Genomic DNA, 22,573 nt, shown 5'->3' with positions numbered 1-22,573 from the left:
TTTACACAATTCTGACTTTATCTCTCTGACTCAATTTTAACTTGTTTACGTCTCACAATTCTACTTTTTTTCTCAGAATTGAGACACAAGTCACAGTTGCCAGACAAATTGTGATTTGTGATAGGCTTGTTTGTACCGATGAATTTAAAAAAAAATCACAATTCTGAATTTTTTCTTGCAACTCTGAGTTTATATCTCACATTTTAGACTTTTAGACTAATTCTGAGTCTGTTTCTCACAATTATTCTGACTTGTTTCTCAGAATTGCAAGTTTATGTACTGCAAATCCACTTTTTTCTCAGAATTATGAGATATGAACTCACAATTATCAGAAAAATAGACAGAATTGTGAGAATTGAGACAAGCTTGTTTCTGCAAATTAATTTCCAAAAACAAATCTTGCAATTGTGAGTTTATATTTATTTATAATTTAGACTTCTTTTTTAACATTTCTGAGTTTGTATCTCACAATTATTCAGACTTTTTTCTCAAAATTGCAAGTTTATGTCTTACAGTTCAACAATTTGTCTCAGAATTTTGAGATGTGAACAAAAAATTGTCCGAAAAAAGACAATTGTGAGAATTGTAACAAGCTTGATTCCGCAAATGAAAAAGATTAAAAAAAAAAACATTTCTTGTGACTGAGTTTATATCTCACAATTTAGACTGCTTTTTAACAATTCAGATTTTTACCTCAAAATTGCAAGTTTATGTCTTACAATTACACTTTTATTCTCAGAATTTTGAGATATGAACTAAAAATTGTCAGAAAAAAGACAATTGTGAGAATTGTAACAAGCTTGATTCTGCAAATGAAAAAAATGTAAATAAATAAATAAATAAATAATAAAAATAAAAAATCCCGCAATTGCAAGTTTAGGTCTCACAATTCTGACTTTTTTCTTGTGACTCTCAGTTTATATCTCACAATTTAGACTGCTTTTTAACAATTCTGACTTTTTTCTCAAAATTGCAAGTTTATGTTATTCCGTAAATGAAAAAATGTAAATAAATAAATAATAAAAATAAAAAATCCCATAATTGCAAGTTTAGGTCTCACAATTCTGACTTTTTTCTTGTGACTCTGAGTTTATATCTCACAATTTAGACTTCTTTTGAACAGTTTTGAGTTTGTATCACACAATTATTCAGAATTTTTCTCATATTTGCAAGTTTATGTCTTGCAATTCAACTTTTTTTCTCAGAATTATGAGATATGAACTCACAATTGCCAGAAAAAAAAGACAGAAATGTGAGAACTGTGACAACCTTCAAAATTCTCGCAATTGCAAGTTTCTTATCATTCTGATTTTTTTCTTGCGACTCTGAATTTATGTCTCACAATTAAGACTTCTTTTTAACAATTCTGAGTTTGTATCTCACAATTATTCTGACTTTTTTCTCAGAATTGCAAGTTTATGTCTTGCAGTTCCTCTTTTTTCTCAGAATTGTGAGATAGGAACTCACAACTGCCAGAAAAAAAGGCAGAATTGTGACAAGCTTGTTTCCGCCAAAAAAAAAAAAAATCTCACAGTTGCAAGTTTATATCTCAAAATTCTGACCTTTTCTCACGACTCTGGGTTTATATCCCACAGTTTAGACTTTTTTCTTAGAATTGCAAGTTTATGTCTTGAAATTATTATTTTTTTCCCTCAAAATTATGATATATGAACAAAAGAGAATTGTGACAAGTTCGTTTCTGCAAATAAAAAATAAATAAAGAAAATATCTCACAACTTCAAGTTTATATCTCAAAATTCTGACCGTTTCTCATGACTCTGAGTTTATATGTCACAATTTAGACTTTTTTTAACAATTCAATATTTTTTTTCACAATTGCAATTTTCTATCTCATGATTCTGACTTTTTTTCTTGTGACTGTGTTTCTCGTGACTATATTGTGTTTATATCTCACAATTTAGACTTGTAAGAGTTGTGACAAGCTTGTTTCATCTAATGAATTTCAAAAATAAAATAAAAAATCTTGCAATTACCAGTTTATCTCACAATTTAGACTTTTTAAATTATTTTGACTTTTTTTCTCAGAATGGCAAGTTTATGTCTGGCAGAATTATGACCTTACAATTGCCAGAAAAAAAAGACAGAATTGTGAAAATTGTGACAAGCATGCTTCATGCTTCTTCTTTTGAGATTTTAGGATATAAACTATAAAGAAAAAAGTCTAAATTATGAGATAAAAAGTCACAATTTTCTTATTTATTTAAAATTTATTTATTTTATACTGTTGTGGAAATAAGTTTCATTAATCTGAAGACTTCGAGAGAACATGAGAAAGATATTTTTTGCAAGTCGCTTTAACTTCCACACACATGTAATAGTTTAATCTCTCTGTCTTAGATAATAAAATGTCTTATTTTAATTAACTTTATTATGTTGACCTTTAATTAGCATGCAAAGAAAACATGCAGTTGATTGAAGTCCTTATCACTCTGATTTGATTTATGTTATTATGCGATAATGGCTAGATTACAGTTCATTTTTCCTTTCAGTTATTAATTACATTTCAAAGTTACAAAATAATATTAAAAGAATATTTTTAGTTACAATTCATTTACACTATACTGAAAAACATTAGTCATTCTTTAATGTTCACACGTTGTAGTGTGAACACTAGAACACAAATATCAAAACGACAGTCATTAGCACCACTTGCTGGTTATAGCTGGTAAGTGACAACATTCTGAGGCAATAAATCCAAGGATTTTATTACACCATTTCACTACAACAAGCTATTACAGAAAATCTGAAGATTTTGTCTAGTTCAGACAAAGACAGTTTGCTCTCAGCTGTTTGAAATACAGTGGATTATCCACATTAACGTTTGATTTACGTAACACAACATGTCAGTGCAACTCAAAGCAGCTGCTTTGACCATTGATCTCAGATGTGAGAATCTACAGATGTGGTCATTTCCGTATGACTGCCTGTAGATGCTGCAGCTGAGCCAGGTTCACGCTGCCACCCCCACACACGATCATTACCAGTGAGTCGAGCGGTTTAGGAAGGCGTCCCTCTTCCTGTAGCCTCTGGATGACACCGCTGTACACTCCGGCCAATGACGCTCCACAGGCCAACTCCACCAACACACGCTCCTCATCTGCATACAGCACACAATAAGCAAGCTTTGTTGTTATTGAGCTGTTTGATGGCCTTAATCACAGTGATGAACTCACCCAGGAACAGCTCCATTGCCTCCAGGGCCTGTAGATCTGTCACCACCTCAGAAATGATGTTTGGCCGTTTGCTGTACTCAAACGCTTGCTGGCATGCCGTTTTTGCTCCCAAACATATTGCTTTACTAGCAAACAGTGATTTACAGAAACATTCAGACATTCAAACTAAAAAAAACATGTCAATTGTTCAAGAGTTTGAGATGATTACTTAATCTGTACCTTGTAATATCAGGCAGTGTAACCAGAGATCTGGATTTTAGAGCAACGTTGAGACAATCAGCACCCACGGTCTCCATACACAGGACAGGCACATCTCCCCAACCCACCTCATCCAGACCTTCTATTATCCCACAAAACAGACCTCCACCCCCTATGGACACCACTAAAGCTCCAGGTTTGGATGGCAATGAGGCTTTGAGTTCATGCACGATACTGGAATGACCTTTCCTAAGATATTCAAACAGCTTTTGATTCTTTGCCAAAACCTTGAAAGAATTTAAGGTTGTATGGTTCTGAGGTGCTACAGTATTTTTACAAACTCACCAGACTAGTGGGTCATCAAATGGGTGTACTACAGTAAGATCTTCACTTTCAGCCAAACGTAAGGCCTCAGCATTTGCATCATCCCATACCTACAATATCAGATAAAGACCTGTCATGTGTATGATTTAGACCTGGATAAGATAACATAACTGTGTAATATCTAGGATCATTGTAGTGGTACTTTGCTCTTGCCTTGCCCACAACTTTGACTGTAGCACCTTGGTCCTTAAGTTTCTGAGCTACCAGTTGAGGGGTCGATAAGGGCAAAACAATGGTGGCTGGCAGTTTGAGTTTTCTTGCTGCGTATGCTGTGGCCATACCAGCATTACCTCCTATACACACAGAGATGGAGAGAAATGTTTAAAATGTCATTTTAATCACAGAATGTGAATCTACTGAGAAAAAAAAATGCATTTTAGGTTTAAGTAAGGGCCTCCAAGAAACATGAATGGAATTTCACTTAGATGTTAACCATTTCACTCACCTGAAGAGCAAATTACTCCTTTTGACTTGTTTGAACTTGCAACCTTATAAAGGAATAAAAATACATTTTAATGTTGTGTAATATGAAATCGTTCCTTTGAAGAGCGCTAGATGGCAGTGCGAACGCACAATATAGTGTACTTGACGTAAACGTTTGTCTTCTTAAAACTTGATTCAAAATTGATACTATATAGCTATAAATCTGTAATTTTGAAAAGCAGCGTCACGCATTATAACATTCAGGAGCTGTTTATGTTTAGATAAAACAGAATTATGGTTGTTCTCTCTGAGAAATGTAGCCATATTTTTTCCTCACATTTTGACACTTGTATCCTATTCCACGGATTTTGAAGGAACCCATGGGTTGTGAGCTCTCCATCTTCAGATACACGGTGGTCCCGATGCGCTTAGACATTCCTGTGCTCTCGAGAAGTGGGGTGACGATATGAAATCCATTTTGCTTCGACATTTTTCTTGAAATTTTCTGAAATCCAAACTGTTAGTAAAGCAGTGGACAACATGCACGGTAAATGCACGAAGCGCACAAACAATTACAAACATTAGATATTTTTCCCGCGTTTTATAGTTGGTTACCTCAGGTTTTCTTTAGGCAATCATATTCGATTTGAACATAAAATATACAGACAAAGCTGTTTCGTAGTCTACTCACCTTCTGCTTTGCGCTGTCATATGACTCTTTTGAACGACTATTGTGCTGGGAAGTTCAAAGTTCGTTTAATGACAATAAAGCAACCTAATGAACTAATGTCCGAGACCGCTAGATAAAATCGACAGCTTGCAAAATTATGTAATGTAGGTTAAACTAGGGCAAGTTACTTATTCATGAGACAAAGTGCTCAATGATATCCTTAAAGTGAGAAACTTCTAAATAAAAGAGAGGGCAAAACTTACATTAAAAACCCTACTACAAGGATTTTTTTTATGAACCTACACAACAAATTGCTAAGAAGGATATTATTTATTTTCAAGCTAAATAAACAAGTAAAATAACACAAGTTCAGTATTAAGAGTTTTTGTATGACGCATTATAAATTGGCCATATTGGCGGCACTTAACATAAACAGTGACACTGAACCTAATGAAACTTACACACTTTGCTTATTATTACTGGTGAAAATAATTTGATTCAATTATTGTCATGTTTTTGGGCTGTACTAATCGGTCAGGTCAGGAAAAACTTTTGGAGCACTATAGATTGCCAAAGGTGATAACAAACCAGGAGAGCAAAAATCTCTGAGGAACAAAAAGCGTTTGTTGGCCAAACTGAACCAGGATTTCCAGGGCAAGAATTTTGACAACATTCATGTTTGTTTTTATCATTTCCAATCAGGTAGGTGAAATATTAGGCTAATATCTTCACTAATACTGCTTGTATGTATCTTTACCACCTTTTAACTTGTGTTTGTCAAAATATTGCACCCTTTCCTGCTTACTAACAATGTATTCAGTAGTACATTAACCGTGCAGTCCATGTTGTTGTTTACATCCGAGTATCGCTAATATTGCCATGCATCCGGGTAACTGACCAAATCATGACGTAAGTGCAAACTCTCTATACAGTAAAAGCATTCAGTCAAAACACACTTAGGTAATATGTAACAAACTTCACAAGGCATTAGTATTGTGTTTATTGATAATTTGGGACTGAAACCCCAAATTAATTTTTAATCTATGCACTCTCAAAAAGGATGTGTTAATTTTTTACACATTGTTTGTGTTATGTCTATTTTAGCACATTTTGTGTTACTTTGTGTTAAATGTGTGTTAAAAACGAAAAAGAAAAAAGAAAATATCCACCAACACAGTGTGTCCAACACAATATGTTAAATATCAGCCAATCACATTGCTGCTTGCCTCACTTCATGAGCCGTTATTCTACTGAGACAAGCTAATTTCCTCGTGCTGCAAGTTTTCATCGTCAGGACATAACTTCGATGTGTGAAGGTAAGAAATGTTTGTATTTGCCATTATACGTTTTTAAAATGTCTTTTGTGATCGTTTGGAGACGGTCGAGGGGCATTTGGCACATATATACGTGGTAAAATTGCCTCACGAATGCCGATGCGAGCTGCGCCTGCGTCTGCGGCACATCACGACGGTGGGAGCTTATTTTAACAAGCTTTATAGTTTCTTTTGTCGGATTAATTGTGAACAGAATCGCTTTTAATTCATCATTGACACGTTGTAGTGCTAATGAGAAAATGCATTCGTTCGTCGCGTCTTTCTCTTTGAAAATGAACAGCTTCGTTGTGACATGTATTGTGCAAATTGCCCTAAGACGCTAACATAATCTCTAATGCTAAAGCTTTTCTTGCCTTTTTAGCTATCGCTATTTTACAATATTCGCTATGTGTAGCCTATAAATAACAAAAGTATCTTTATTTTACTCTTGCAGCTTTGACTGGAAGACACTCCTGAAGTGCTTGTGGCAGTTACTGACATGACAGAGACAAACGAGAGACTTCATCTCACGACCCTCACCATCACTTGTATGCTGATAAAAATATGTAAATAAAACGATTAATGCTTAAGAGGTTGTCAAATACCACATTTTTTTTAAAGTACAAACTTTATAAACCATTAACAACTTTTCACTCAAGGAACAATTATATGTTGAAATGACTGAATTGATTGTTTACCTCTCTTTTTTTAACCTTTTTGAGTTATGTAATTGTTAGTAGCAGGTTTAATAAATTGTGTTTAAACTATACATTAGTTTGCAGTGTCTTTATTGCATACAAAAATTTGGTAAAAAAATAACATAATTGACACAAATTGTGTATTTATAACACAATAGTGTGTAGAAAAAATCAACACATTTTCTGTGTTAGCTGGAATAACACACTAGTTGAGTTAAAACTAACACAAAATGTTTTGTCCTTAACTAGACACAAAGGTGTGTTAAGAAACAACACAGGCTGTGTTGTTTTTAACACATCCTTTTTAAGTGTGCAGTACACCGCATCACTTATACTTCTGAAAAATCCAGAAAAATTCAATCAATACAACATGTGACTTTGCCCCCAATGTGGAAATTTTATTGTGCACATATACATGACATGTTGCATAAATGGCTCTTTTATGGCAGCACAAACACTAGGCAGAATCCTGCCTGTTTTGACAGCCATTTAAGCCTATATCAAGCTGTTTAAAGATTTTTTTATTTCACTTAAATAAACATCCCTTAAAGAGGGAAAAGATCATGTAGCATAAAAAAAATAATAATAAAGCTTGACTTAAATTAAGCATAGGAATACAGGTTTATGTGATATGTTGTCGATATCCCCTGGTTGATGGAAAACAGCCACTGCATTAGTTTTTATGCCATCGGTTTTCTTTCCGCATCTTTTTAAAAACTCAATTCCTCATAGACGACTACACAATTTCACCTCCTCAAGCCACACAATCCTCCACACATAAACATATACATGTTTCCAGATCAGGCCACTTCCTTATTATCCATCAGAAGCTTGACCAGCCTCAAGGCCTCTTCTAAACACTTTCCAGCACCTTCCTTCCTTTTCCCTGAATCAGCAACTTCCTAACCGTGAGAAATGAAACATCAGCCCCTTCGGTTTCCTTTTTGCTTGATAAAAACCACAGAGCACAGAACACTAGAATCCAAGACTGCATACTCTGTCACCAACTCTTATCATCACATCCCCGTCCCATTCTGACAGTCACATCCCATTCTGAAGCACTCACACACGCACATATACTCAGGAGGTTTGTACTGTGGACGAGGATAGAAAAGCTAACAAGTTCCTCAACAGAGATATGGGTAAGAGGGACACTGCAAAAACAATACATCATAGTGATGAAGAAAATCTGGGATGCAAACAGAAGACCACTGAATTCCCCACTGTTGGGTAAATCCATCTTGTCCGACACCAGACGTGCTCCATCATCTCGCCACCCCTGTGGGCTCTGTGTTGTGGTGACGGCAAAGACAGGGCAGAGGGCCATCCCGCAGCTTCATGCCAAGTGCTGTTACAGGAGCTTGCGCTGTCTCTTCTGGCCACCTATGCCAAGGAACGTTGCCTGGGTTTGATCCTCGGGTACAGCTACAGTGACAACAGATTTTATTTTCAAACTTGAATTTGAACAAAATATTTGAATGCATATTTTGAGTGCCTGTACAGATATCCTACCCCTAACAAGTTGCGTGGTACGTAGCCCTCTTTGTCATTAAGTTTGGCCCACCACCACTCAGTCTCACTGTCATCCCTACGGCTCATGATGGTGAGAGCATCGCCCTCACGGAAAGACAGCTCATCTCCACTCTGAGCTTCATAGTCCCACAAGGCATATACCGTCCCTTTATTCATTACACCCAGCTTCTCCTGCACACCTGGAAGGGAAACAAAGAAGAGCAGGCTTTCAAAATCATTTACAGCCCCTATTCTGGAAACACAACCTTAACAATGGAAATAACAACACCAGTGATTGCTATTGATGTTACCATATAGAAACTGAGAGCACTGGACATAACCCTCCTCCATCTCTTCGCACTTGTCTGCTGCCGTCTCCACATCGCTGATAGTAGTGGCAAAAATGGCAGCTCCAGACTCGACCAGCAACTTGCAAAGATGAACATTATTGCATGAGGCTGCACAGTGCAGGGGTGTCCTGATCATAAGAGAGAAAGCGTTAGAAACTGCGAACGCCACTTGATAAGTAAGAATTGGTGTTGTTGTATAAAATGACAATGGTTATTCCCTAAAAATCTCCTCACCATCCATCACTATCTGCTGCATTGACATTGACCCCAAAGTCCAACAGGAATTTCACAATATGGTGGTGACCTGCACATACTGCATTATGAAGAGGCGTGATACCTTCATCATTTGGCTTACTAGGATTGTCCACCTGAGGATGGAGACACAAATTGAGGAGGAAACAGTTGAGAACCTCCTACAGAATCCAGTAAGTGTAAGGGGTATACAGCAGCTGAATTGTACCTCATAAATAATCCTTTGCACCAAATCAAACTCGCCCTCCAAAGATGCATCCAAAAGCAGTGCAAGAGGATTGAATTTAACCCTCAAGCCATGACCTGTCCTCTCAGAGCCAGGTTTCTTCAAGTTGGTTCGCTTGAGCTGCAATGTAAAGTGCAATGTAATTCAGTATTAGTATTCATATTTTGAAGAAATAATCAAACAATTAATACATTCCTATGTAGGGTTGGGCATCGTTTTGATTTGAACGATTCTGATTCCGATTCCGATTCTTCCTTTCGATTTCGGTTCTTTTCGATTCTCAATTCCGATTCTTTGTGGGCTGAGTCAAAACATGTCACAGGCTCATTTGATTTCACAGAGGATAATTTTATTTTGATTCAATATGAGTTTTAGTTTTAGGAGCTGCAGCCCATGTAGGAGAAAATTAGGAATGCCTCTGCACCAGCCCAAAAACAAATTTATATATGCAGAACTTGCACCCTGGTCTGGACTCTCTGTGCATGAAGAGACAGTGGACCTGCACAGCACGGCAAACAGGCTACACCCCTTAATTTGTACATCATGCAGGCGTAGGTGTTTCGTTATATTCGTAGTGTATAGATATCATTTTGTCACATGTGTTGCATGTAAAAACACAGGAAGAGCGCGCTCTCGCTGAACGCAATTTAGTCCATCGCTCTTTTACTTTGTGGATAGTAATTTTGAGTTGTTTGTTCCGCGGTTGTCCACAGCCTATCGTTAAACATGTCTATCACATTTGTGGCACGAAAATTTTCGCGCAATCGTGCTGCTTGTATGAGGAGGTTTGCAAGGTACCAGCTGAAGTGCAGCAAGGACTTTGCAGCTTTGATTATGGACTATAAAAACGCTGATTACCTCGCAAAAACGCGACATCACGCGTCCTGTTCCGTGCTCCAGCACGGTTAGCGCTCACACTGCATGCTAACCGCGCCCGAGTCCAACTTTACCGTCCCACCTCTTCCAAGCGGGCCAGGGCCGGCTAAACGAGCCGCGCCCGGGCACGGCTCGGAGCACTCACACTAGTCAAACGAACCGCGCTTTGGTGGTCAAACGCACTTGGGCATGGTTCAAACTGCCTAGTGTGAGTACACCCTTAGTGTGAAATAAAGCCACACTTTTGAGCGCCGCTTACCGTGCTCCATAGCTGCAACTGAACAAGCGCGCGGCAAGCATTTCCAGAAATACGGTGGCCACAATGGAAACCAAAACTTGCGTGTTTGGAACCGATGATCGGAATCGAAAACAAATTTTATAAACGATTCCAATGGCATCGTTATTTTTTAAACGGTTCCAAGTTGGAACCGGTTCTCGATGCCCAACCCTATTCCTATGTGAGATACACTGCAAAAAAATGTTTTTCTTACTTAGATTTTTTGTCTTGTTTCCAGCCAAAATATCTAAAAATTCTTGAATCAGGAAGGATTTTCTAGACAAGTAAAAATTACTGTCGTGTTTTTAGTAAAAACAAGTCAAAATTAAGTGAGTTTTTGCAAAATAATCTGCCAATGGGGTAAGAATTTTTTTTTATTTTAAGCAGACAACTAGATTATTTTTCTTACCCCGTTGGCATATTATTTTGCTTGTTTTAAGCAAAAACTCAATTAATTTTGACTTGTCTTTACTAAAAACAAGACAATAATTTTTACTTGTCTAGAAAATCCTTCCTGATTCAAAAATTTTTAGATATTTTGGCTGGAAACAAGACAAAACATCTAAGTAAGAAAAGCATTTTTTGCAGTGTAAGCCAACAGCACTGTCTAGATCAGGGATGGGCAACTTCGGTCCTGGAGCACCAATGTCCTGCAGAGTTTAGCTCCAACCCTAATCAAACACACCTGAAGAAGCTAATCGGTGCCTTCAAGTTCACTACAAAGTTGGAGCAGAGTTGGAGCTAAACTCTGCAGGGAAACAGGCCTCCAGGACAGAAGTTGCCCATCCCTGATCTAGATCAGGGGCTCTTAACTCTGGCCCACAAGATCCATTTTCCTGCAGAGCTTAGCTCTCCAACTCCAACTGGGCAAGAGTTGGGAACCCCTGGTTTAGATCTTGGGTTCTCGAGGTCCACTTTCCTGTGGAGTTTAGCTTCAATCCTAATCAAACATACCTGAACAAGCTAATCAAAGTATTCAGGATCACTACAATTGAGTTTGATCAAATTTGGTGCTAAACTCTGCAGGAAAGTGGATATCGAGGGCCAGAGTTGAGAACCCCTGGTCTAGATGGCAAACTACTTCTTCTGGCAAGGTTAGGGTTAAGGATTGCCGCAGAACTCTTCATATAAATTTTACTTGTAAATCTCATACGATTTAAAATAAGGGGTTACATATAGACAGCCCTAGCCAACAAGCTAGTGCCAACTCACCGTAGATACACCAGGAGGAGTTCCTGGGTGTGCTGTGGCATCCTGCTCTGCAGGGGAATGAGGTTCTGGTACTGGGCTAGGTTGTCTGTCTGTAATATTTGTGTGGTTGTTGTTATGATTGTCCTCATGGGTGTCCTTAAGAGAATTGTCTGAGGAATCAGCAGACTGGGCACCACCTGAGTCACTAGATAGATGTGTCAGCTGGTTCTCATTATCATCAGCTGTAGGTGACGCAGAAGAGGTGGGAGGAGGGATGGGGAGTTCTGGTTCTGCTGAAGATTCAGCTAAGATGCTTGACTCCATCAGGTTCCCATTGGCAGTGTCCACATCGCCCAGGGTTGTGGCTATGTAGTTAAGAGGACTGTCAGGCTGGTAGAAGGGGGTAGCACCTACTCCACTCTCAATGCCCCCTGCAAGGGTGTTGAAGCGCTGATATAGAAGCTTCTGGATGTTAGGTCCACTGGGTCCTTCTGGTTCTGTGATGGAGCTTCGCTTCTTTAAAGGTCGGGGAGCATTAGCTAATTTCCTTCGCAACACCTCCAAGTCAATGTCACTTTGGTAACGGAGAGGGGAGTGGGCTACAGGAGTCAGTTTAGTAGGACTGAGAGGACGAGGGATGTTCTCCACATTGGGTGGAGGTAAGGGAGTGCTTTCTAGGGCTGCCTCTCTGTCGACCTCATCTGTGGAGGGCTGCTGGTAGAGTGGAACTGGAGAAGGAGATGTGGAGCCTGGTAGGACTGGTTTTCCATATACTGAAGAAAAGCAAAATTTGAAAGAAGGAAACATATATATAATCAAAGCTGATGTCTGAAACCAATGCAACAACAACTTACCCGCTTTAACTGCAGCCCTGCTGCTGCTTGAGTAGTTTTTGGCTGTAGGCTGCTGCAGGTACATATTGTAGATAGAACTGGAGTTCATAGTGGCAGGGCCCTTCCTTGGAGACTGGGGCCGGGATCCCCTGTCCGGAATAAAGGGACGTACTGCCACAGCCAGAGGAGGCTCTGTCCTCTCACCCTGAGAGAACAGGGCTGACCCGGAGTGAGGAGTAGGACTGGGAGGCACTGTTATCCGCTGTTGGATCTGCTGTGAAGAGGAACCAGAGGCAGGAGGTGCTCTCTGCCAGCCTAAGGTGCCAGGAGAAGAGCGGGGCAAAGAGCTGGTGGCACAGACTGTGGAGTGATGGCCTGTGCTGGGATAGGTTCCATAGATGGGTGGAGGCTGCTTAGACAATGCTGTTACTGTCCCTAATAGCTTAGGGGCTTCCTGTAAAGAGTCAAAACCACGAGGTAAGCATTGAACAAGATTCAAAGATAGCTTTCACAAGAGCACTAAAGAATACTGTTTAATCTCACCTTGTCTGAGGTACCCATCTTGCTGCTATGATCTTGACTTGTATCGTTCCAGTCTGGAGGTTTTAGAAGAACCCTATTATTGCTGAAGGAGGGCCAGATTGCATCATTAGCTGTAGGAAGTGCAGAAGTATGAGTTAGACAGAGAGAGACAGAGACGTATATGCGCTTTCTCCTGTCAGCCTCATTATGACACAGACTGACCTGCTCAATGGGTCATTAAAGCAGGAGATGAGTCTCAAATGGGACTACACTCACATCTCTGACCCCAGGACACTTCTAATCAGGGGTTTGAGTTGGGTATATTTCTGTCCTGTCCTCTGCACAGATCCAGCTCTGTTTGGGTTAAATGGATTACTAAGCCTATCCAAGTCCACTGCTCTGCTTGTCAAAGCCGTGGGCGATGACGCATGTTTATCCCATTCGTCTGACAGACACGCCATCAAACTCACTGGCAAGTTGACTGCCAAGTCCCACAAAGGAAAGATGCAGTGAAGCAAAGGATTAAACTATATAAAATATGGGATTTTCACCTTTCTAAATAGGTCAATTTTTTCTAGTTATTAAATATGCTAAATGCTAACTACAGTTTTTTGTTATACATTCATATGGCCAGCCTTACATCTTCTACTTACAAAAATAAACATTGTTACATAATTGCTACATTTTTCCACCAGTTCAGTATAGGGTTTTAGGAGTCTTGTGGATTCAACTTCAGTGACTACTAGGAAATATTAAGTGTACTGCTATTTAAAGGATTAGTTCACTCCAGAATTAAAATTACCTAATAATTTATTCACCCCATATCATCCAAGATGTTTATGTCTTTCTTTTTTCAGTTGAAATGAAATTACAGGTTTTAAGGAAAACATTCCAGGATTTTTCTCTATAGAGTGGACTTCAATAGAGATCAATGGGTTGAAGATCTAAATTTCAATGGAGCTTCAAAGGGCTCTTCATGATCCTGGATAAGGAATAAAGGTCTTGTCAAGCAAAACGATCTGTCATTTTCTAAAACAAATAAAAACGTGCACTTTTTGCCCTACCCTATCTTTTTGAACCAAAGTACACAGATGAAGAACCATGCGTGACTTTTCCAAAGTAAAGACACGCATGCCCATCGCGGAGCTAGTTCAAGATGAGAATTTGCTTAAATGCTTATAAATTTTATTTAGAAAATGACAGATAATGACTTTTCGCTAGATAAGACCCTTATTCCTCAACTAGGATCGTGTAGAGCCCTTTAAAGCTGCATTGAAACTGCAATTTGGATCTTCAACCCGTTGATCCCCATTGAAGTCAACAATATGGAGGAAAATCCTGGAATGTTTTCCTCAAAAACCTAATTTATTTTTGACTGAAGAAAGAAACACATGATCATCTTGGATGACAAAGGGGTGAGTAAATTAATTTTAATTCAGGAGTGAACTAATCCTTTAAGATAAATAACAGGTGGGGCTTAAATTCCCATGTTATTCATTTGGTTTGTCAGTACCCATGAGGTAAGACATTATGCATAGGACTTACCTCATCGGTACTGACAAACAAAGTGCGAGCTAGTGTAGATTGATTATCTCAGTGTGTGAATAATTTATGATCAAATCAATTCACAATGTTTTTATGTATTATTTAGCTACCACTGGAAAGAAACATAATTTTTAAACTGTTTTTAAGTCTTATTAAGGCAAACCCAAGAAAATAAATGTGTTGTAAATATAAGTCCAACCCAGTCCAAAGAAATTTCTTCTTGATATCATGCCTGAAAAACTCACTAGAAGTACAGTTGGAGTCTGTGGGGGCCTCTGGCCCCTGTCTAGGCTCTGAGGATGGCACCAGAGGGTCCACTATGATGTCTAAGTCTGAGACCTTCCATGGGCCTGCAGGCATCCTCACCCTCTCTTCCTCTGTCCCGCCGCCCCCACATATGTGACACACAAGTGTGACAAACGAATAGGGGGAGGAGAAGAAAAGGTGACAGACATGAGAAAATGGAAAAGCATGTTAGCGATAAAGGCTGGAAAAAACAAACAAAGAGATGTTTAGTGTGACGTTAATGAGAATATCTGAATAAAGATATGTTTTTGTGGTGCCCCTTTTAGATGGAAAGTGATACTGCATAACATGACATATCAGGCAAATGAGAAAAGCATAGAAAGAAATCTGAACTGAGCTGAATGAATGACTTTACAGCAGTGGTAAGAAAGAAGATTTATTTTCAGAGCTGGCTTTCTGCTCTTGAGTGATAGATATACACAGCCTTCAAGAACTTCAAGACACAGTGATATGATACATCTTTCATCATTTATGTAGTCGTATCTTCCTGAATAGGGTCATGAACCTTGTAAACCCATTTGATGCTCATCGTTTACCACAGTGAGCTTTTATATGAAAGTTTCTGGCTGAGACTACCAAGAGTGTTCTCAATGATGCATTCTTTGGAGAATTCTCCAGAATTCCTGTAGTTTTGTTACAGTCCTAGAAAGCAGCAAATGCAAAAGTAAAAAGTTGTCAAGGAACAATAGGAAAACTGACCTGACTTGGAGCGAGCATGGTTGACTGTAGCAGTGGTGGAGAGAGACTGTGGCTTCAGGGGATCAGGTGGCAAACTGTAGCCTCCTTCCTGCCGCCCAGACACCGGGACCTGGATGTAAGGACAGACTGCTGCCACTCGCCCGGAACTGCCTGGAGTGGGCTGAGGGGAGGGAGGACCACTCATTCGGCCAAGCTGTAGAGAGGAGGATTGGTGAATCAAATCCCATACACCCCACATATATGGTTTAACCAATTATAGAGGATCTTTGAACACAATGAACCAATGATTTACAACTTTGCTCACTGTAATATTACAGTGCACTGGCTGTGTGTGGCAATTTAGCTGCAGGCTGTTTCACTTGCCTCTGCTTTTTTCTTGTAGAGACGCTCTCTGAGGTCCCCAATACGCTTGTCCATCATGGTCACCTCCATGTTACGCTTGTTAAGCATATCCTTGTGTTGCTGTAGCTTGCTGTTCTGTTCCTGATTTAGCTTGTTCCGGATCTAAATGTTAATACAAACATATATGAGTCATACGCACGCACACAGAACTGACGATTTTGTTATTGCTGAATATTTTACCATCTCATCAAATGTCACATGTTTATGCAACTAATATCTTTGGAGTTTAAAAACGCACTTGATAATCTGAATATTTTATGCAGTATCACTGTGGGGCGCAAAATGTTCCACAAACAACTTCAGAGAGGATTGAGGAAAGAATAAACAAGAGTGGCAAAACAGGAAAGCACATTTAAATCAAAGTCTTTCAAAAACTCACTGGGGAATGGAATAGTTTTTGATGATCAAACAGCGTTAATGGATTAAAAGAAAGTTTATTTCCCATTATGTTTCCCAAGTGAGACCAATATATTTAAGATTAACGGAGTTGATTTTTTTTTCCTATCTGACTGTGGCTACTTTTTGCCATTAGAGTTGCAATTGAACAAAACCAAACAAACAGCATCACCACCAACAAACAGTGTCAATTTCTCTTTGTAGTAAATGTCTACCTGAAGTTCCTGGTAGAGTTTGCGCAGTTCCAGTGCAGCATTGCTGGTCACCGGTCCCCCAAGAGGCTGCAGTCCATTGAGACGTCCCCGTCGCAGATCGTCTAGCTGCTGCGTGAGCTGGTCCACCTTCAGCATGGCTGACTGCAGCTCTCCCTGCTTTTCCTGGAACAGGCTGCTAACATGCTCGATTTCTGCAGCTGATAGACACACATGAAGCATTCCGTTTATAAAAATACTATCTTGTGTGCAAATGCATGCACAATTGTTGATACGCTTCATCCATATGTTAGCGTCTGGATTTTTCAAGTGGGTGTGTGTTCGCACAAGTGTGTGGGAGTGAGGTTCAGAGCAAATTGCTGCTTGGGCAGATGTCCACTCCCCAAGTCTACATGTCATAAGACAAATTCTAAATAGAGAGGAATGGTATTGTGATTGTTGTTTTTATCTCATGAATGTCATGAGGGGGTGAAATCTGCCCTAGGTTCTTCCACACCCCTACTCCCTGTTTTAAAGTTCAGAGATGCTCCTACTGATCCACTGCCAGGAACACAGAGGGAGTGGATGGCAAAAGAAACTGGAGCAAGGGATGAAATTCCACTGTGTGGTCTAACAATAGTAAATACTGTCAGCTTCAGACTTCGCAGTTTGATTTCTTTAGTGGAACTTTCTTGTTGCCTTGGAATGGTGATATGAACATATTACAGGGACAATACCGCTGGAAAATGTGCCTTGCTCAAGGGCAAAACTGTGATGGCTTGTGACTCAATACTTGTGGGGTCTGAACGAGCAACGTTTCCGGCATGCAACCCTGCAAGACTTGGGATGTATTCACACCTGTCTTGTTTGGTTTGATTGAAGTGCAGAAAGATTGAAGATTGAAAATCGATTCCGATTCTGGAATCGGATACTTAAGATAAAGAATCGGATACTTGATATAAAATTAAAATTTCGATTCCTCGTTTCGATTCCTGGGTGCATTTTTTTCATCTAGTGATCTGCCAGGACCTTCCGCATGTGCAATCTGTTAGGACCTTACGTGGTAATGTGAACATCAGTCGATAAGATGGATCGCGGTAAGCGTTTAAAAGTGTGTCTACGCTCTGTAAAAACCGAAGACAAATCTACCGCTGCACGCAAACTCCATCTTAGAGATCTGCAAGGGACGGATATTTTAGTCCCGTGCCCGCCCGCTCCAGAAGGAATATATGCTATTTCGTCCCGCAAAAGGCCACATAAAAGTAACTTATACCCCCGCGGGAAGACAGGTATCTACTTCATCTCTTGGCTGCATGAACAAACCCTCCTGGTAATGTAAAGGCAAAGATGACCAGAGTAATAGTAACGAATTTGATTGAAGTCGCACGAGCCTAATGTATTCATTCTTGTATATCAGAGTCGTACATAAGGCACGCATAAGTCCGCTGTTGATTCACAAACTATTCATGCTTTCGGGACTCTGATCCATAGTATTTTTGCGTGAAATTTCAAAATATTTGCATAGTTTTCAAAATGAATGTCCTGTGAGTTTTTTATAATGAATGCTTACCCATAGAGGTGGATCTTGTAAGGGTCAGTGGTGTTTATGCACATATGAGCACCAGCATAAACAGATTTACAATGTATTTACTGTATTTTTCATTTATATGTTTATTTCATAATAAATACAAACAGTAGATATTCAGTCACTTAAGAAAGAGTACTCTGAAGTTGTGAAGAATGTCTGAATTAAATAATTTAGGTGCTTTAAATCTGTATATGTAGGGCTGGGTGATTAATCGAAAAGTAATCGAAATTGACATTCAGAACCTATAATCGATCAAATTTTTCCAGGTCAATTATTTCAATTACTTTCCCTTTAAAAACACTGCCGCGTGTGGAGTCAGGTGACCCTGCTCCGTTACGTTATTCCTCCGACATGTCGATGGAGAGCTTAAGCAGTATTTATACAGTAAAAAGTATTTACAGGATATACAAGAGTAATTTTATTTAGAAGAGATACTGCTTATTTTCTACTAATATTTATTATTATTTTATAAATAATTTATTTTGTTTCCAAAAGTGCAAGTTATTTATTTTCACTAATTTAAGAAAAATGTGACTTTTTGTTTTAAGCAATGTGTGCTTTAATTTCAGTTGTTCAACACTGATGTTCAATAAATAATCATAGATAGTAGATAGTGTGTGCACCCTTCATTCAAAAATCTCTCACTTGTAATACGTGAGCATATTTACTGTACAAAACTTGTCAGTGAACTATGAGGGCAAAAAAATAAATATAATTTAAATATAATTAAATATAATTTTATTAATGAATAAAATAATCGTTCATTAATCGTAATCGGGTTAAAATGTTCAATTAATCGAGATTTTGATTTTAGGCCAAATCGCCCAGCCCTATGTATATGTATATTCATGTTAAAAAGTTAGAGCAGAGGGCTTTCTTTTAAATTCAAAAGTATAGCTTTAATTTAAAGTTTGTTTGAATTTTTTGTAACATGCAGGAGAAAAATAAAAAGGCAAAACAAACGTTTAGGTTAATAAAAAAGGTACAAAAATAAACACCTTTAGAGGAAATGTCAGGCATAGGGGGGCCTTGCAAAATTGACCCGAGAAGAAGGGGGCCCTGATATAAAAAAAGGTTGAGAACCCCTGTAATAAAATAATATGTTGCAAGCTAGCACTGAAAATAAACACGTTTGATATATTAATGTTTGACTTTTGTGTTTGTTGTTGTTTTTTTACTAAATCGGAATCGAAACTGGGAATCGAAAAGAATCGGAATCGATAAGTGGAATCGGAATCGGAATCGATCAAATTCAAACGATACCCAACCCTATAGGTGAGTGGGCCATACAAACCACCTGTAGTCACTTTTTAATCACTTGCTGCTACAAAGACTTAATAAGACTGTATGTTTACTTGTTTTCTGCACTACAAATCTTTCTGCACTATGTGCTGCTTCCCTCAAAATCCTTTATCTGCACAACCAAATGCACAAAATATCTCTTTTGCACAATCATGTACAAAATATCTTTTCTGTTTGATTTCATGTACACTATTTTTGTAAAGTATTTGTATTCTCAGTTCTTGAATGTGTAGTCAACTATTTATTGTAGTTATTTTAGTTATATTATAGTATGTGTATAGTCAGATTGTTAAACTGTTGTATAGGTCTATAATTGCTTCTCTTATACTTGTACTGTTTTCATGTTTATGTTATGTTTAACCAGTATGTAGCACCGTGGTCCTGTGAGACACGACATTTCGTTCCACTATATGTCCACACATGTAGCAGAATGACAATAAAGACTACTTGACTTGACTTGACTTGACTTGACTCGATGTACTTGATATTATAGTCAGTCATCCAAATAAAAAACATCATATGCCATTTTAAAGTTTTGAGAAAACATATAGTTAAATCCATTTATAAAGTGAGTGATCGCTAAAGCATTTTGAAGTCCATTAACATGGCTGTACATACACAGATTTCCGTTGATGAGTTTGCTGTAGTCCACTTGGCCCCTCATGGCACGGACCTTCTTGAGTTTAGCTTCTTGACTTTCCACTCTTTCCCTCAACCTCTGCAGCTTCTCACTCTCAGACACTGACTGGCCCTGACGTGGGTCCTGCTGCTTCAAATACCGCAATCGTTGCTCCTAAACACAAACACAGGGAGGAGAGGAAACGGGAGGAGAGGACAGGAGAGGGTAACAGTCAATTTCAAGATGGGAGGGAACATGCTCCATAGATCATCAAAACAAACACGATCAACAACAGCCCTTTCACACACCTCACTACGCACAGTAGAAAGCTGTGAGAAAATGGGATGAACACAATAAGGAAGGACCAGGTAAGATGGTAAAATAGAGAGTGGAAAGATAGAGACAGGAAATAAAAGAACATCAATTTCAGAGGCATTACATAATATGAAGACGAAGGTTTAATGTTAGCTGAGAATATATTACATGTCTTACTACAAAAAAAAACCAAAGCAAATAATACTGTAATTACTCCAACTGTATGAAAGTTATTAGGTTTTTGTAATATAACACACCCAAAATGCAACAGTATGATGAATGAGACTAAAATAGAAAGTGGAGGGAAACACAGGCGTTCATGCTGACTAGCACTTTCAGGTCTGCTTCAGAATGAGCAAATACAAAGCCAGACCTAACAGTCCCAGAGTGTTGACTCGACACAATCCAGTGTTAAATGAACAGATAAACTAACAAAGCATGTTTTTAACTGCAGAGCTACAATGTTTACAGCTATGTGGAACATGCATACTTTTTTCTCACTCCACACAATGTAGTCATCTATCCACCACACACAAAAAAACATTAATAAAACAGTATTTCAACAAACACCTCTATCTAAAAAGGCTCTAAACAGAAGATTTTTTACCTTGCAACAACAGGTGAATTGATGACCTCTTGATAAACGTTCATGAAATACACAGTCGCATGTACTTTAGAGATCATACCTCGCTTGTCATTCTAGTACTTTTTCCCGGGAACTGACTACACCTTCACAAACACGTACGTGAACACACAATCTTCAGTGGTCTTAACGTCCTCCCTCTTCCTGACAGCTGCAGTTCACTGCTGATCTAATTTCCTATGTGAATGGAGTCTCTTTCCTGTTGTTGTTTAAGGAAAAGAACTTGCGTCCAAGCAACACGCACAATTCCCTCCACCGCTGACCTAAGTGTGGTACTCCACTATCACACACTAACCTCAAGACAATATCTAAAGAGAAAACGGTTCCCAAATGACGCCAGGCTTGAGTGCACTAGCTGTGCATTTAAAATGCAAATCATTTAAAAGGCTTTTAGAACATTCCTGACATGTCCCTGGTACCAGGCCAGTATAATTAATCAAACATGACACTTCATGCACTCCAGATGATATGACCATGTGTTCATGTACACAACAGTATGCCCTTTATGCATGCGTGTACACCTGTTTATGCCAGACCACAGAGGTCTTAATTTTAAAGTCAGCAGACCAGCAGAGCAGAATTAACAGATTTGTAAATGAAGATGCATATCTCAGCCTAAATTGGAATTTGCCAGTTTCTTCTTAATTTAACAGTTCAGGCATAAAAAGAGGATAAAAATCTGAAGACATATGAATAAATCAAGAGATTTGAGGATTCATACAGCGGCACCTACCTTTGCTATCAGCATCTGCTGCTGTGCTTCGATCTGCTGCTGCTGTCGCATTGCCATCTCCTGCAGCTCTGACAGCGTTAACTCCACACGTGGATTCCCCACCTACACACAAACACACACACAAAGTGTCATAGCTTTGCACAAAAACAGGCTAAACGTCACTTGTTCAAACTAATAAAATGTACAATTATTTAATGAAATCTTTCAAATCAAATTTAAATGGCCATCTTTTGAATCAAATGGTGATAAAGAATCAAACCAGCAGTCAACAGACTGTATAGAGCTGACCCCGACGATATATGTAATGCAAATTAATGACAAATGAGACCAAATTGCAAATAAATATGCTTATTTGTTGTTACATTGGTTTAGCACTGGTTTGTATTAAACTAAATGTATTTTGTGTTCATTTTCAAGCAGATGATATTGTAAAGTTGTGAGTTGTGAAGTTTAATTGAATCATTAACCTATACCCTCTATAGCACATCCATAATAAAAAAAAAGACCCTGTGTATCAGAATATTCCTGAAATTCATAAACAAATCTGAGATTGTTTTTCTCTTTGACACGTCAGTATGGCACACATTCAAAATAATTGAATCATTGGCTTCTCTCAATTCCCATAACTGGCTCACTGCACACGTGTTATACTTATAATGACTAAAACACATCTGACAGGCCCTAGTGAGTCAGAGCGCTGCGAAAACCTCATTTTCGTGTAGAGGGTACATTTATCTAAATGATCTCATAGAGGCATCACTGAGATTTTATACGAAAAGTCAATGTGGCAAGTCCATGTTAAGATTGGGCTTGGCCCGTTAAGAAGGAATCGGCACTAGATAACCTCTGAGAGGCCTCTGTGCTGTCAGATAAAGCAGAAACTATGAAAGAAATGTTCTAGTCAATATAACTGCA

General features: G+C 38.6%; 2 protein-coding genes across 13 annotated transcripts in view; both read right to left on the bottom strand.

Annotated features, from left to right (window-relative positions):
- Positions 1 to 2,699: 2,699 nt before the first annotated feature.
- sdsl (serine dehydratase-like) lies at positions 2,700 to 5,033 on the bottom strand. Of its 2 annotated transcripts, none has more exons than XM_073826438.1 (8): positions 4,891 to 5,033; positions 4,537 to 4,704; positions 4,222 to 4,264; positions 3,930 to 4,069; positions 3,738 to 3,826; positions 3,414 to 3,641; positions 3,195 to 3,319; positions 2,700 to 3,118 (listed from the first exon to the last, which is right to left on the bottom strand). In XM_073826438.1, exons 2-8 carry the CDS (start codon positions 4,687 to 4,689, stop codon positions 2,928 to 2,930), a joined length of 969 nt encoding a protein of 322 aa, XP_073682539.1. In that variant the 5' UTR covers positions 4,690 to 4,704; positions 4,891 to 5,033; the 3' UTR covers positions 2,700 to 2,927. The 2 variants fall into 2 exon arrangements, with proteins under 2 accessions (XP_073682539.1, XP_073682538.1); XM_073826437.1 differs by having other exon boundaries at positions 4,537 to 4,716; positions 4,891 to 5,028.
- Positions 5,034 to 7,253: 2,220 nt separating this feature from the next.
- The window catches only part of ppp1r13ba (protein phosphatase 1, regulatory subunit 13Ba), a 54,286-nt gene continuing 38,966 nt past the window's right edge, over positions 7,254 to 22,573 (bottom strand). For 7 of the 11 annotated variants that reach the window (XM_073826430.1, XM_073826432.1, XM_073826426.1 and 4 more), the window contains 15 exons: positions 21,659 to 21,760; positions 20,276 to 20,296; positions 19,967 to 20,141; positions 16,483 to 16,679; positions 15,833 to 15,973; positions 15,470 to 15,662; positions 14,710 to 14,841; positions 12,941 to 13,050; positions 12,419 to 12,851; positions 11,586 to 12,337; positions 9,203 to 9,340; positions 8,977 to 9,110; positions 8,704 to 8,870; positions 8,393 to 8,592; positions 7,254 to 8,305 (listed from right to left, as the gene is read on the bottom strand). In XM_073826430.1, the coding sequence (XP_073682531.1) occupies positions 8,264 to 8,305; positions 8,393 to 8,592; positions 8,704 to 8,870; positions 8,977 to 9,110; positions 9,203 to 9,340; positions 11,586 to 12,337; positions 12,419 to 12,851; positions 12,941 to 13,050; positions 14,710 to 14,841; positions 15,470 to 15,662; positions 15,833 to 15,973; positions 16,483 to 16,679; positions 19,967 to 20,141; positions 20,276 to 20,296; positions 21,659 to 21,760 (2,937 nt within the window). In that variant the 3' untranslated portion in view covers positions 7,254 to 8,263. The remainder of the gene's footprint in view (positions 8,306 to 8,392; positions 8,593 to 8,703; positions 8,871 to 8,976; positions 9,111 to 9,202; positions 9,341 to 11,585; positions 12,338 to 12,418; positions 12,852 to 12,940; positions 13,051 to 14,709; positions 14,842 to 15,469; positions 15,663 to 15,832; positions 15,974 to 16,482; positions 16,680 to 19,966; positions 20,142 to 20,275; positions 20,297 to 21,658; positions 21,761 to 22,573) is intronic. The other 4 variants (XM_073826428.1, XM_073826429.1, XM_073826436.1 and 1 more) reach the window with 2 other exon arrangements.

Source organism: Garra rufa, chromosome 21 (genome assembly GCF_049309525.1).
Source record: "Garra rufa chromosome 21, GarRuf1.0, whole genome shotgun sequence".
Classification (NCBI taxonomy): Eukaryota; Metazoa; Chordata; class Actinopteri; order Cypriniformes; family Cyprinidae; genus Garra; species Garra rufa.
Note: the sequence above shows the minus strand (reverse complement) of the source record. Positions and strands in the feature narration are given on the sequence as shown.

Bases quoted from the DNA above. Each gene is read 5' to 3' on its own strand.
- sdsl (XM_073826438.1), bottom strand. From the start codon at position 4,689: ATGTCGAAGCAAAATGGATTTCATATCGTCACCCCACTTCTCGAGAGC. The intron at 4,265-4,536 runs GTGAGGAAAAAA...TTCCTTTATAAG, and splicing joins TAGGATACAAGTGTCAAAAT to GTTGCAAGTTCAAACAAGTC. The intron at 3,827-3,929 runs GCAAGAGCAAAG...CTGATATTGTAG, and splicing joins CAGTCAAAGTTGTGGGCAAG to GTATGGGATGATGCAAATGC.